The sequence below is a fragment of the Copadichromis virginalis genome, linkage group LG23, assembly GCF_057382275.1.
Source record: "Copadichromis virginalis isolate Kocher_CV1m ecotype Utaka linkage group LG23, C_Virginalis_male_GT1.1, whole genome shotgun sequence".
Taxonomy (NCBI): domain Eukaryota; kingdom Metazoa; phylum Chordata; class Actinopteri; order Cichliformes; family Cichlidae; genus Copadichromis; species Copadichromis virginalis.
Window position 1 is genome coordinate 11,985,887 of NC_140639.1, and position 15,484 is coordinate 12,001,370.

The window sequence follows — 15,484 nt, forward strand, 5'->3', positions numbered from 1 at the left end:
TAAACTGCCGTAACGGGTTTTATAATGTGCTGAAAGCCTGGAGATGTGTTGCCATCAAAGCTAGCAAGCATTTTCGAGCATGAAACGCTCAATAGAAATGCCCTTACTGATCTTAGAGTAAGCTGCTTTTATCTGCATAGTCTGTATTTTTCCTGTTTGCTGTAGGCCAGAGTTTTATTGCAAGTACAAGTAAGTATGTGGGTGCTGGAGTCATAATGGGGCTGCGTCCATTTGTCTCTGTTGCAATGGCAACACTGCCGGTTGATCTGTAAAGACGAGCGATGGGGTCGGGGCTCATTACAAAATGGACCAAGAACATTGAGTACATATAGGGCCAGATTTCCTAAACGGGACAAACGTGGATGTGAGCACAATCACCAGATGGTGCTGATAGGTGTGGCTGGTTTTATGGGTGTTTTTCTTACAGTTGTGATGTTTTCTGAGCGCAGGCGGTGTACTTCACTCTTCATAAATCTTGTTGTGCACTTGAGTCATACTTTGTTCCATAAGAAAGGAACTTCTGAGTTTCCCTCCTCTTACACCTGATCTTGTCCCTGCTCTCTCTTTGTAAATACAGGCTGTACAGTGTAGTAGGGTGGTCAGTGTTACTGCTGCTAATTAACTGGGCTAATGCAGATAACTAACAAAAAAAGTGTGCTATAATTTGTAAATGATCATTTTCCCTTTTGTTAACAAAGCTGTTTTCAGAGTTATGGAACAGTTTTTAGAGGTAGGAAAATACAGGTGATTGTGTCACCTGCAGCCTCCACACTTTCTGTCTTTGGTAAAAAGGTTTAGCCGCCTGCATGTGACTTCCAGCACTGATTAAGGAGCCTGTGAGTCACAGGCAGAGCCTCGGATCGAGGCTGGGTCACCAGCAGTAACCTGCTCACCAATCAAGAGGACCTCTGCTAGGTGTCCAAAACCACCAAATATGTAACGTCAGCCTTTTGTCGCACTGGCTCAGTGTGATGCACAGTCCTTGGCGGTGACACCACTTGAATTTGGTCAGATGTGCTTAAAACACAAACCTCTGCCTCCGCTCGCGCTCCTTTAGTGAAGAAGTTTCTTTACGCGACGAATCAATTCACTGTTGAATTCACAGCATAATAAAATCATTTTGAGGTGAATCAGAAGTGTGTCAGCCAAGGTTTGGGTGTCGCCCCGTGCTTTCTCCGCTCACTCTACACATTGCCCTTTAAGATGATTACCAGCCTGTGTCTTTCCACTGCATTAAAATGTCAGCTGTATTCACACTGGGCACTATTGTAGTTTTGCTCTATCTACTTTAAAGGAAAAACGCAACATCTGAATCTCGGCTCTCTTCTAAAACTATTTCCTCTACTTAACCAAAGTATCCAGAAGCTTTGCTTTATGATAAGAGGCTTATTAGCCAGATGACGGTGGTTAATTCTACGTTCACCTCAGTCTTTTATAACCAACACCTGTAGTGCTGGAGGAGGGTTTTTTGTGGGGGCAGAGTAGTATGTGCGCACTGCAACTACATCCAAAGCCACAGACTGCAGAAATACCTACCATAGTTGTTCTGCTAACATATTTTAGTGGTGCGTTTGGACAACAATTAAAACACTCTGTAGTTGTGAATGAATGCCGTAGAAACACAAGGTGGTAGATTTACATGCATTTTGCGTGGTTTTTAAATGAGCAGAAAACCCCTGGAGCTTTATAAGCTTTTTTTTTTTTCTTAAATATTATGTACCACAGTGACATCCTGTTTACAGCAATGCAAACAACATACAGGAAAAGTGTCTGGAAAGAATGTTAAACGTGTTTGTAATATGCATCAGACCTTTGTGAAATCCATTTTTTACTTTCATGCTGAGTTAATGTATCGTTTGTTTTGTTTTTGTCTTCAACAGAAAATTTCAATACCACGCTCAGAAAATTCAAGCGAACTCCAAACTTTTACTTTCTACCTGTCGAATGTGGGCAGAGATAACCCGCAGGGCAGCTTCGACTGCATCCAGCAGTACATCACCAGGTGAAGAGCGCAAACACAAGCAGTGCTTTCTTATTAATTTCTCTTATGTAAATACGCGAAGGTGCCTACGGTCGCTCGTGTATTACCCAAGGAGTCAGTCCTCCAACAGCAGATGAATCCGCATGTTTGATTTGATGCCCTTCCTGACACAGCCCTCCCACATATCCGGGCTTGGGACTGGCACTAGGAACACTCCATAAAAACACAAGATGTAATGTCATGTTCTGTCAACATATTTAAACCATGTGTAAATAGTCAGCAGTCTTTGGACTTCAATTATCTAATGAGTATTTTCAGGCAGACTGTTGCTTGGAAATACTGTTGAACTCGGGACCTGAGGCCAATCATCAGGTCTCTCAATTCACCACCTTACAGGCAGCATAGATGAAGACAATCGGGGCTTCGGCTCCGGGACGCTGTGACTTTTATGAACTTTGGTAAATGGTTCAATCGTTCTTCATCTTTTTCCAGTTAAATATGAAAAGGTGCCGCGAGCTGAGTGACGACATTGTTCTGTCGAGTTAACCCAAAATTGAGTTATTAAACAAAATATTCTTGCAAAATAATGTTGAGGTAAGAACTTAAGCTATCTGGTGTTCCAGTACAGTTAAACTTCAATCATGGGTGGTCGGGCCCATCCCAGCAAGTAGAGGTGGGAAAGACTCGACACATAACGTCCGCAAACTGTGACTGAATCAAATTAATGCCGGCAGATGTGTGCGTCGATGAGGAAGGAAATGGAGGAACAGAATGAGGAACTACAAGGATCTTGTACTTGTCAAGTTTCTGACCCCATTGTTCTCAAAGTATTTTTAAAAAGTGGGTCAGCTGGAGTTAATTCGAATCTCCGACTTGATCCTCGTCAACCTCCAGTTGCAGTCTAAAACCCAAATGACAGAGCTCAGCTTCCATCAACTGTGCTAGCACCATCTCATTTTCTGCCAAATCCTAATCAAAGGGAGCCGGAAAGTCTGTGAAAGAATAGGATTTGATGCCGCAGTGAGTCGTACTGTGGGAACCCACAGTTGGCTGGAAATTGAAAAAATAATAGTTGTGCCCTCCGGGGGGTTTAATGGCTCTCATGTGGGCAGGAATGCACGGTGAAGGGGTGGAGTAGTGAAAATAGTCTTTAATACTTAATGTTATAAATACACTGTTGCAATACTTTAAAGTAGGACTCGTTTAAATGTATCACAAGTGTCTTATTCCCCATCTCCAATAAAAGGGATTCTAATGGGATTTTTTCCAGTTCAAACTTCTGTCCATTCTCCGTCTTCCTCTCTCACCACCTCCTTTTTGTTTTGGCAGTGAAGGGAGCATTCAGCTGGATTGTTTGGGTGGGATCCAGGACAAGATTACAGTATGTGCCACAGACGACTCCTACCAGAAGGCCAAGGAAAGCATGGCCCAGGTTGAGGAGGAGACTCGCAGCAGGAGTGCCATCGTCATCAAGCCTGGGGGACGATACGTAGGTGAGAAAACGCGATACTATGACACATGAATACCAACTGTTGGTCTGTCATTTTCAGAGTCTCCTACTCACACAGACTAGTAAGACTACCAGTGTTGAGCTTTTGGTTCGTGTGAAGCGATATTTCCCTGCAAACACCCACACTTGGCCCGTGCTCTGCTGGTGAATGGGTTCTCACTGTACCAGTGTTTGAGCTTCCTCGCTGTGGTTATCTGAATGAAGCGTTAACAGAAAGTGACCTGTGTCTGAACGGCAGTGTACTTTCACGGTAACAGCATGCGTGCTTGCTGTAAAGGCTCATACGCACTGATCCATTTCTCCTTGAATGTAATTTCAAAACACACAGAGGAGGAAATGCCCCCAGGCACATCCACACATAACACGTCCACTTCCTGAATCTCTGTTTTGGTATCAGAGCCGCACCGCAGTGCCCTGAGTGTCAGTCGAAGCAGAAAGCCGCAGCGGCTCTGCCTCACTGCCTACAAAAAAAAGAAATCTAGTGTGAGCCTGTTCACCATGAGGCTCTGAGTCAAGCACGCTCGGTCCGCGTGCTAGGAAGCAAACGGGCTGTTGGTCTCACCAGGTGATCCGAAAGCAAGGTGTCACTGGGAGATGGCGATCACTGCTTTTTGCTGGAAGTTTAGTATTGCCACACAGACTTGAACTTAAGATCATTTCACAATGCGTCACCTATGAGTCATCTGCAAGCTCTCCCAGCCTTTAACAGCCACTGTGTCCAAAGATGCTGTGATGAAATTGCAGTTTTTGTTCTTAAGAAAATAAAATACACTGGCTGCCAACCAAAAAGCAACCTGATGACTCATTTTTCTAACACTGTGTTTATTTGTGATAAATAAACACCCCTTATAATTAAAATCATCATAAGACGAGCGTCTCGTCGTAACTCGTAAATAAACTGCAGACGGTTTTCCTAAGACTGCTCTTTGAGAGATCCGTTAAAATGTGTAACATCAGTCTGTGCGTTTTAACTCTTCTCAGGTAAGAAGGTTCAGATCCGGAAACCGGCACCTGGACTCTCAGATGTCGCCCCCTTACGGAGGACGTCTCGACCCGTCATCATCTCGAGCAGTACGCTGAAGAAGAGCGCAACTCAGCACAGGCCGCTCCGAGAGCGCCTCGTCCACCTGCTGGCTCTCAAGCCTTACAAGAAGCCCGAGCTGATCCTGAGGTTGCAGAAGGATGGTCTCTCGCCATTAGACAAAGACTCCCTGGATAGCCACCTGCAACAGGTCCCACACACACTCTTGGCCATCATGTAGATTTCCTGATACTTTGATAGTAGCTGGGCTCACCTGAGATTTCTGCTCCTTTCATAGGTTGCAAACCTGAATGGGAGAGAAAACACTTTCACATTAAAGGACTTTTTGTATAAGGAAATTCAGAAGGACTGGCCAGGCTACACAGAAGGAGACCAGCAGCTTCTCAAGAGAATTCTGTTCAGGTATGTCAGCAGTTACAATGAATATGTGTGTTCAGTGGGATAGCATGCCAGCAGTTAGAAGGCTCTGATACTGTAGCAGTGTTCATTTGTACAGCAGCATTTCTGGTAGATCAGTAGATTTAACTTTCATCTCACGTGTTGTGGCTTAAAAATCTTGAAAAGCACCTTGTTTGTATTTCTGGCGGGAGTTAAGCGCCAGCGTGATGGTTATGAGTTTAAAGTCTTACGGCGCATAGAAGTAATGTTTAATATCTATGCATGCTTATTTTTCTTTAATATTTTCCTTGTGTCGTTTATGAGACGTGATCGTTGCATGTATAAGGATATTTTTGGATTGAAATTATTTTCTTTAAGGATTTTTTTTTTTTTTTTTTGGGAGGTATCAATGTGCTCGACTTTCTCTGTGCCCCAGGAAGATTTCTGCATTCCACTGAATTTCCTCTTAGAGTTGTATTTGTTAACAGCGTGAGCTGCTGGCTTCCGTCCCGGTGGAAAAATCTGGTTTCTCATGGTCTGGAACGCCGAGGAAAAGCAAGCCAGCGAGGGAGCGAGCGTCCGACCGGCTATATATAGACCAGCAACATTCAGTCCTCAGTTTGTGTTTGTGTAGTGGACTCCAGAATAGCTCCAATTATCCACAGTAACCTTAACTGTGCCCACACCTGAAGGCAGCCAGGATATTAACACTGAGTGTTCATAATGCAACACGCAGTCTCATGCACTGCAGCAGTTCTCAGTTTTTTGTCGGAAAGTCTAGTCAGTATTTCGTGTGTGTGCTCTTGTATTTTCTTTTTAACATCCGTACATGCTTGCTGCCCATTTGTGTCTTTACTGTACTTTGAGCTCTTTTTGGGGGAGTTTATCAGCTGACTAGCAAACAGCCTCCCACCTAAATACCACCTCCCCCTCCGTGGCTCCTCCAGTGTTTGGAGCTAATGCAGTCAGTCACGCAGGAGTCGCACAGCAACATGAGTGGGGCGCACATGATGCAAGTGTTCCAGCCCATGCTGATCTATGTGTGAAGTGGCACCTGTCCAAGGTTCAGCCCGCTGTCTCACTGCTCTCACTCCTGCCTGCCTTTGAGTGTCAGCTGCACACTCACTCTCTCTCACTCACACGCACACACGGCTTGATTTTTACAAGGGTGCGGCACTGACGAGACTTGGTGTACCTAACTGCCCCCTACTGATAAAGTCCTCAGCTGTGGCAAGAGCATCTCTGCATGCGTCTTTATTTTTATGGCCACATGTGGTGTTTGTCCAGTGAATTCTGTTTTTACTGCTAGTGTTTAAGCCAGCGTTGGAACTCTGCTCAGGTCAGCGGACTGAGGTTCCGCTTCAAAAAAGCAACTTTAAGGACTGATTCATATATCTGTGGGGAATACCTTGTAGAGCCTGTGATGTATCCTACCTAAGTGGTCAACATTGTTGTCGTGTCCTGCTGTTACACGTGCGGTGCCAGTCGATAGGAACAAATCCTGTGACTTTTTTCCCCTCTGTATATTGACAGTGATGATTACTGAGGCATTGATTGTTGCCCTGTCACTGATATCGTACTTCAACGTTAAACATAGCTGGAAATGCACAGGGAGAATCGACGGGCCAATCGCAGTAGCCGTGGGATGCTTCAATCTAACGTGTAGTTATGCTTCTCAGAAAGTGTACGTTGTTGCACGTAGCATGCACCGTTTATCCTTGTTCATACCTGGCCGTGCAATGATTCGTGGGTAATGGAGGCAGTTACGATCGGCGTGTAAATATTGCTCGTTTGCCTTTAAATCGACGTTCTGTTATTGTCGGAGCATGCAAAAGTAACCTCTTTATAAATGTAACCCGGCACAACAAGCGTCCATCCCCAAGTGAGCAGCGGCACCACTTTCTTTGTCACTTCAGAGTGTCGTGGCACTCTCTCGCTCATCGTGCACGAGCTGCTGCCAAAACCGTTCAGCCGTTAAATAAACACACTGCAGTGACTGAGAGATTAAAAAGCATTAAATGTTAAAAATGTGCACAGATTTTATTATTGAAACTTTGCCTTCTCTGTAGATAATTAAATGCTGCTCTCAAGTACCTCCTCCTTCACTCAGTTGTCATAGCTACCCTGTGAGCTTCTCAGTGTGACTGTCTCAGGTCTTTGAAGTCCTCGTACATACAATTTGCTTGTCACAGAATCAATTTCAGCTAGATTTCTTTTTCTGTTTTTTGCCGTGTATGCTTAGAAAAGGGGATTTTAAGCTGTAAGGGTTTAAGTCATTTCAAAGACACTTTATGAGCCCATGATTGCTTCAGACCTGAGAAGCGTGTTAGTGGTGTGGAAGTGTCTGGTCAAACGCTGAGGTTGAAAGAGATCACTTTCCTGCACTTTAAGCCCCTCATTGCTGCCAGTGCATATGTTGCTTTAACTCACCAGGATAGTTGGATAGATAAGAGTTTTAATGCACTGCAGGTATGCATAAACTGTATTAAATTTTCTTGGCTCTGTCTCTGTCTGTGTGCATGAACTCTCTTAGGAAACAAGCCCAGAACAGCTCTGCACCTCCACCAGAGAGCCCACCGAAAGAGCTGGCCAGCTGCTCTCCATCTCAAGTGAGCCTCCTCTTCCTTTAACCCGTCTCTCACTTCCACACATTTTCCTAAAGCCTCATCTGCTGTTTCCCTCTGCCTCCTCCTCCTCGTTACTGACTGAACATTTAATAACAAGTCTCTTCCTGTGATCAGACCACGATAAAGGGCTGGTTAAGACGGAGGAAGCTACATGTAAGAATAGAAAACCCCTGTTTGAGATACAGACCAGGCAGGAAAAAAATTCAGTGTAAATACAAAGCGTAATGTGTAACCCAAGCATGCTTAAGCCTTTTGTATGTTTCCAGCAACCTTGTAGAAAGGCAGGAGGAATAGGGGTAAGATTATTTCCACCTAATGTGTGTACTGGAGCGTTTCTTTCCATTTCCACCAGTTTACCAAACACTGCAGCCTGACCCCCGGACTGTTGTTGTAGTAGTCTGGTGGTGTCTGGTATTTCCCAAGGAGGGTTTTTCTAAATCATCTGGCTGTCTGCAAAAGTATAAATGTTTCCTCTTAGTATCCTCCTCTGTGAATTTCCAAAGTGCCTTTTGGAGTAAATGTTTTCTTAAGTGGTTGCTGCTGGTCAGAATTACGCATTAAGGGATATTAGAAGCTCCCCTAGAATCTTTAAATAAATATACACGTTTCCATGAATACTTAACTTTTGTTATTATACAAAATATCTTCTTGGGTATACTATATCTGCGTGAAATTGTGTTTTCCTGCCTTACTGCCTAAACAATTTTTTGATATTTTCATACTGCCTGTCCTGTTAGGTCTGTACAGACGTCTAAATTTACCATTATTTACACTTCCATTAAGCAGAGGGAGGAGAAGAGGCTCTGCTTTATTAATAGCTCCTTCCACTCAGCTGTTCTTGCCTCAGACACCTACTGTTTGCCCCTTCCTTTCCGCTCACTCCCTCTGTAAACACACGCACATACACACGTTTCCATATCTTAGTGAGGACATCTCGTTGACATAATGCTTTCCCTAGCCGCTTACCCTAATACCCTAACCCTGCCCATAACCGAATTGTAACCCTGACACTATAGCCACATTTTGAGTCTGAAAATTGCCTTCAGACTCGTTGGGACGAGCATTTTGTCCCTATAACGGGTTGTTAGTCCCCCACAAGCATAGTCAACTTACAATTTTTGGTCCCCACAAAGATATGAATACACACACACAGGCCTCCGGGCTCCATTTTTAGCTGCATTGGTAAAAAGACAGAATCACAGCAGGTAATGCAGCATAAACCTGAGCTGGGTCTGGTCTGAATCAGGGAGTGCTACAGAACAATGGGAAGGCATATCCACACTGATGAACATGAAACTTAAAGTCTAGCCTCCTCCATCATGGCTAATCATAAAGAAGTCTTTTCATTCCGGCTGTCATCTCAGGAGACTTTTGATCTCAGGTGTCAAAGGTGCTTTGTGTGGAGAAGATTAGAAGAGCTTGGGAGGTTCAAGCTGAGCTCTTCACTGGCTCTTTGCCTTTGTTTCACACCACCAAGTCAGGAGAGCAAACAAAGTCATCGAGTCTGCCACTCCCAAAGTCTTCAGAGTGGACTGGGTCAAACAGGGCTGTCTGTAATCTAATCTCTGCTGTTGTGAAAAGGAAGCACAGTCCTCATTGTGTCTTTGCTGCTAAGAGTGCTCTTCCTCGAATACTCTGTAGTCTTGTCGTTTTCATTATGTTGCTTTCTGCTCTCATTAGTCTCTCCCCTGCCTGATTTCACCTGGAACACTATTTCATATCAAACGCTGTTTTAAGGTATGAAACTAAAACTGTTTTGTTTTCGCCAGAAACGGCCCGCTGCCGACTTCATCGACCCACTCGCCAACAAAAAGCCAAGGATATCGCACCTCGCTAGCAAGGCTGCAACACCCCCGGTTAATGGCAAGATCAGCTCTTCCAATGGCAGAGGCGATGCAGGCAGCACGCCGTCGGGAGTGGTGGGTTCAGCGCCAGATGGCGGCACGCCGTCCAGCTCCCAGCAGCTGCCCATGCTCGACATCCCCCGTCCTTTTGAAGCATTGTCGGACGTCAGCAATGACTCCAGCAACAATGGACGCGACTGTGACTCTCAGGAATCTGCGGTGCCCGAGAGGTTCAGTCAGCCGCCTTCGCTCCCTCAAACATCTTCCCCCAGACACACGATCCTGGAGGCCCCGCGGGACAAGAGCTCTTCCTCCTTAAACACCAAGTCTAAAAAGAAGTCCAAAAAGCATAAAGACAAAGAGAAGAGCAAAGATAAAGAGAAGGTGAGGGAGAAGGAGCAGGAAAACGAGAGGAAAAGTCGTGACGAGTGTGTGTCGGAGCCTAATAGAGCCTGTGAGACGAGCCTAGGAAACCTCAAAAGCAACAGTATTCCACACAGAAGCACAGGTGAGAACAACACACACACACACACACACACACACACACACACAGTATTTTACTGCGTTAGATGTGGATTTCTGAATAAAAGTGATACTTGATATTTGGATGCTCTCCAGTTAGTCATCACTGTGAGTAGGTGATGCATCATGTGACGAGTCTTATTCTTATCGAACAAACTGAGACCCCTGCTGTTCGAGTTTGTGCCTCAAATGCACGCCTGTTAATTTCACTGGCAGAAAAGATGATAGTTAAATACAAATAACAGTCATACTGACGTTTCTCTGCTTTTGCATTAGAGACCTGCACAGATGACACATTGAGATTATTCAAATGTGTGTTCTCGTTTCAGATCTTAATGGGATGTGTAACAGTACCAGTATTCCTTCATCTTCACCTGAAGTGGCAGACTATTTATTGTGAGTATTCAAGTTTTGACAAATTTCTTCTTGTTAAACTCATCAGAATAAATGAGACAACCTCCACCGTGAGTCACACATGAGGAGAGGAGATAGTTCACCGTCCCATTGGTGGTGAGACGTGACGTAAAGGAGACGGGTGCGTGCTGGTGTTCAGAAAGCGCTCATTACTTTTTTGTCCTTTTGCCACCAAGCTCCATAGCTGTGGCTGAGACACAAAAATTATACTCCTCCTCCTCACAGCCACAACTCAAACATGAACGCAGACGTGATGACACATATTTTGGGTTACGGTTTAAGTTGCACTTTTCCCGCAGCGTCAGACTTAAAAGCCGATATTGATTCTTCTCACTCCTCACAACTTATTTTTGTTGGTTATATTTCTGGGTTCTGGTAAAGTTTGTGTGTCCTTCTGTCTGTAAACACAGTTTTGAAAGAATTCTTATAAAACGTTGGGGTCATGTTAACAATGCACTCAAATTTGGCTCGCATCCACTGAGGTCTTCGAGGTCAGCTCGATGATTTATTTGTGGAAAACTGACAAAAGCCTTGTAACTGAGAAACTCTGACTCTTACAACTGTGCTGTGAGTTGTCATCTGTTTTTTACTGCAGACAATGTAAAAGTACATTTTAAAAAAACAAAGAAAATCCAAAGTAAATGCTGCCCAGACAGGGAGTGTCCTTGGTAGTTTGGGCTCTTCTTGTTCAGTAATATTTTTTTCTGTATTCTTCTCCTTAGGAAATATACAGTGATCAGCTCTCCGGAGCAGCGTCAAAGGTATAAAAATGATTTCAACGCCGAGTACAGCGAGTACCGGGGACTACATGCTCGAATAGAGGGCATCACCCGGCAGTTCACGGTGCTTGATAATGAGCTGAAACAGCTCCAACACGGCACAGACAAGTACAAGGTAAATACCCCGAGAGAGACGCGAAAGATTCCACGGCACCACGAGTAACCGTATAATAAACACAACGCTTTTACCTTTAATGTGAAGACAAATGACTTAAACTCTTTCCTTCTTTGAACAGACGGTTCACAATCAAATACTTCAAGAGTATCGTAAAATAAAAAAGGTAGGTTGTAGCTCTGACTGACGCTGATGATGAAGTGTGTGAGCGGTTTATCAGATTCTGACGCTGTGCTTTTTCCATCGCAGACTAATCCAAACTACAGCCAAGAGAAGAACCGCTGTGAATATCTACACAACAAACTGGCGCACATTAAGAAACTCATTGCGGAGTACGATCAACAGCAACTTTAAAAGTGGTTATTAGACTGTGTTCCCTGTTATCTCTGGAAGCCGAGCAGATGGTGGAAAGCTCCAGATTCTGCTTGTGTGGGGAGAAAAGAAGAAGAAAAAAATTGCCATGAAGGGAGTATTCCTCTCATCGGGGCCAAAGGCTCTAGTGGGAACCAAGCGGGACACGCTCTGTTTTTCTTTTGTTTTTTCTTTTGTGGAGATGAGGCGAAGCCTGGTGTGCATCCAGAAAATGTGGCTCTGTGCAGGTCTGTTTTTCTACACACCCTGCTTATAGTTCAGAGATGTGAAAGTGTCAAACATGGAAACTTTGCCACGTTCTTGGGAGATTTCCAAATTCTTTTTCCTGCTTTGGGAACAGGAGGGACACGGAGATGAAAGCTGCAGATTGAATGCCAAATGCAATGAATTTGTTTTTGAGTTGAGAAAAAATTAAACGAATGATGAAAAAGTTTTCCCCACTTAGTGAAAAATGAATGGTTGAGATGTCGAACCTCTATTTCTTTGTATTTATTTTGGATATTAAAATGGGGGAGGAGTCTGTTTTACACTCCTCTGTATCAGTACTTTAAAGCTTCTGTTCTCACATTTTGAATGTCTGCCTGTATTTTATCCAGAAGCTGCCTTGCCCGTCTGTCAGTCTTTTGGGATAACTTTATTCTCTTTATTTATCTCTTTTAAAGAGATGCAGATATTACTGTTCATTTGAAACCGGTGCGCACGGTCACACGCGGGTTTGTGCGTTCAGCTTTTCGTTTCTAAAATCATATGCACGCGTATTAAAGGAAGGGGGGGGCTCGGGTTTGCGGTCCTTCAGGACGAACTCCCGAGCTCTGTTCCTGCAGTGGTCCTAAGTTGTGGTTCAGTTATTGCGTCAGTGAGAAACTATTCTCTGCTGTTAATGAATCGTCTTTCCCGTTTATTACGGCTTTTGTAGCAACAGAATGTGTCCGAGTTTTCTGAGGAGCTCGGTGTCAGTGTTACCCTTCTTCGCACTACGGAAGATCCTTGAATTGTAAGCTGAAGCAGACGGGATGCAGACCTAAAGCCTTTTTCTTTTCATCTCCGGGAAGTTTTGGAAGTTTCGGCTTGTGCACCATTATCACTTTCAGTTGTGTTCAGATCACGTTTACTTTTGTTTTTGTCTGCTAATCTTCCCGCATGCTAGTCCATCTGAGACGACTGTTAAGATGAAGCCATTTTTGTTCATCTTCCGAGTGGAGCCCGGTGGACCTCCTGCTCAGAGGAGAACCACTTTTTGCCTTTTTCCAAGTGTGATGTCAAGTATTTACAGGGAGCGACCCAAAAAATCAGTTTCCCGGGTCAGCATCGAGTCGAGATGCCCGAGAAACGTTGAGCGCCGTCAGCAAGTGCGTTTCTTATATCGATCTTTTTACGTGAATATGGAGAATCTGCACTTTTTCTTCTGATCTTGCTGTTACCTTGGGGTTTTGTCCAATCGACACACTTCTTTGTCCATCCGAGTGCATGCTTTATGAATGAGTTACAACGAACAGTCTTTGTATCTTTACTTGAAGAAAAAAAACTGCCCAAGGATATTAAAATCCACGCTGAGGCCTAGTCCGACTGTATTATCATGTAATCGAGTAGACGTGACTCTGACCAGCATGTATACCAAAGTGCTTACTGAGTGGGATGACACAAAACGCTCTACCAAATGTTGGCAAAGGAACTTTGCCAACATCACAGAATTCCCCGCTTCCAGTTCTCATTAATTTTGTCTGATTTACCATCCAGTAGGAAGTTCTTCAGTGTTTCCCTGTGAGGGGTCAGAGCTTCGCACTGGACTTGTCAGGTTTCAGATTTTCATCTTGCTCCTAATACAAACACTACATGAAGTTCAGAACTTAGAAATGCTGCCGGGTTCAGACCGAGGCTGGATCTGGGACTCGGAAGTCTGTGAGGAGGAATGTTTTGTTACTGGTATCAACACTCTGCAACACCGAGCGTTACACCTTTTAACAAAGACTTTCAGTCACTCTTACTGTACCTTGTTTTCTACAAAGATTCAGACATGATTACTGTATTTCCCTCTCTGGTCAAAATCCATCGTGAATGAGTTTATCAGTGAAAGATATTTTGATCCAATGGAGAGCAAACTGGTAATAATATGCCAGCACAGGATTACCATGTACGAGTTGATTGTGCCAAAATGATCTGTTTGTATAGGTTTTGATTTTTTTTTTCCCCCCTTTTCCTTTTCCCTTCAGTATATACATGCTGCTGTATAAGCAAAGAGGGCTTTGGAGGACAGTCATGAAATGTTGGCGCTAAAACCCAAAGCACGCTTTTTGAAAACCATAAGGGACTGGGACTGAGATGATCTTTGTTTCAATAATAAAATTCTTTCAAATCTTTATTTGTGAAATTCTGAATCCGTTGTTGTTGCCCTTTATTGTAATGGTGCTACATTTCCTGCTGTTTCCACATGGGGTCAGGAATATTTAATCATACAGATGATGAAGTCATTTTTTTTTTTTATTTGTTTTTAAAGCTTTCAAACATGTTTGTGGAAGTTCAAATTACTGAAGCACTTTCTCTAATTAAGGAAATCATTAATTTTTTTTATTTATTTATTTATTTTTGGTAACAATTACTGAATCGACTGGTTTGTAATACAGCAGCTATCCTTTGGATGGCAGCAGCCTCACACTGTTGGGTTCCCCAGCCTTCACACAGTCCTGGCATGCCTCGCCTTTGTCCATGAAGGCAGCAGATTAACTAGAAATATTTAGATCCATGCGGTGTCCCAGATTTCTTTGTTTCTCTTCGTCGGTAAACCCTTACGTGTGCTCGGCGACACCCTCGGGGATCCATTTGGTTGCAAGGGGAAGTAGTTAAAAGCTTCCACTTTGTAGTCTACGTGTGTCTTGTGTCTAATTGGCATCCTCTTATAATTTGTGAATGTGTGTTTGCTGACACTTAAACGTGGATCCCAAAAAGGCCTTGGCATGGCAGCGTGAGCAGAGGATGCTCCAGCCAGGCAGCGCAGGACGAGGCTCGCTGTAATCTGACACACTGTGAAAGATCCCAGAAATCTACATAGCGACTGCGTTCCAGTTGGCTGGGCTGAGCTGTGCCTGAGCCTCGCTGCGCATGGCTCTCATCCCGAAGCTGGCCTCAGAGCTGCTGAGGGAGCTGGAGGGGAGGGGGGCTGGTCAGAGAGTTCACTGTGGCAAGCTGCCATCTCCCCCTCTCCTCAACATACAGCAGCATATACACAAACATGTTTACACACAGAGGTCTCCCCTCCCCTCTCTCTCTGTGCTGAAAACTGCAGAGGGATCTGCTTCTATTCAGATTCTGTGCTAACAGAGCGAGCTAGTGCTTTCATGTGAAAATGTAGGCCGTAGTTGAAATAAAGGGCTGACTCTTATTGAAGGTAATTGGCATTAAACTCGAGGGCATGGCATAATCGATGAATTTAAAAGGCTTTATTATGCAGTGGTGGATGTTAATATTAGAGGGGGCCAGAATTTCAAAGACGGATAATTCATGTGAGCCAGCAGTTCCACCGTCACACTGCTCTGACCAGCTTTTTCTGCCCTCTGTGTGATGTCATTGAGTCATCTTTTATCCTGCCTTCCTTTTCTCACCCCAACTGGTCGCAGCAGATGGTCGCCCCTCCCTGAGCCTGGTTCTGCCGGAGGTTTCTTCCTGTTAAAAGGGAGTTTTTCCTTCCCACTGTCGCCAAAGGGCTTGCTAATAGGGGTTCATATGATTGTTGGGTTTTTCTCTGTATGTATCATTGTAGGGTCTACCTTACAATATAAAGCGCCTTGAGGTGACTGTTGTTGTGATTTGGTGCTGTATAAATAAAATTATATTGAATTTAATAGAACCAGGTGAGCAGAGGAAGCCCCACCCACTGTGTTTATTTCTTTTGTTTAAAAAGTGCAG

General features: G+C 44.1%; 1 protein-coding gene across 1 annotated transcript in view; it reads left to right on the forward strand.

The window, feature by feature from the left end:
- ell (elongation factor RNA polymerase II) overlaps nucleotides 1-13,943 on the forward strand; it is a 37,274-nt gene extending 23,331 nt beyond the window's left edge. The window contains exons 3-12 of the mRNA XM_085449304.1: nucleotides 1,881-2,002; nucleotides 3,311-3,474; nucleotides 4,473-4,723; nucleotides 4,811-4,935; nucleotides 7,445-7,520; nucleotides 9,308-9,890; nucleotides 10,234-10,300; nucleotides 11,041-11,212; nucleotides 11,334-11,378; nucleotides 11,462-13,943. Of these exons, the coding sequence (XP_085305430.1) occupies nucleotides 1,881-2,002; nucleotides 3,311-3,474; nucleotides 4,473-4,723; nucleotides 4,811-4,935; nucleotides 7,445-7,520; nucleotides 9,308-9,890; nucleotides 10,234-10,300; nucleotides 11,041-11,212; nucleotides 11,334-11,378; nucleotides 11,462-11,566 (1,710 nt within the window). The 3' untranslated portion in view covers nucleotides 11,567-13,943. The remainder of the gene's footprint in view (nucleotides 1-1,880; nucleotides 2,003-3,310; nucleotides 3,475-4,472; nucleotides 4,724-4,810; nucleotides 4,936-7,444; nucleotides 7,521-9,307; nucleotides 9,891-10,233; nucleotides 10,301-11,040; nucleotides 11,213-11,333; nucleotides 11,379-11,461) is intronic.
- Nucleotides 13,944-15,484: the final 1,541 nt, after the last annotated feature.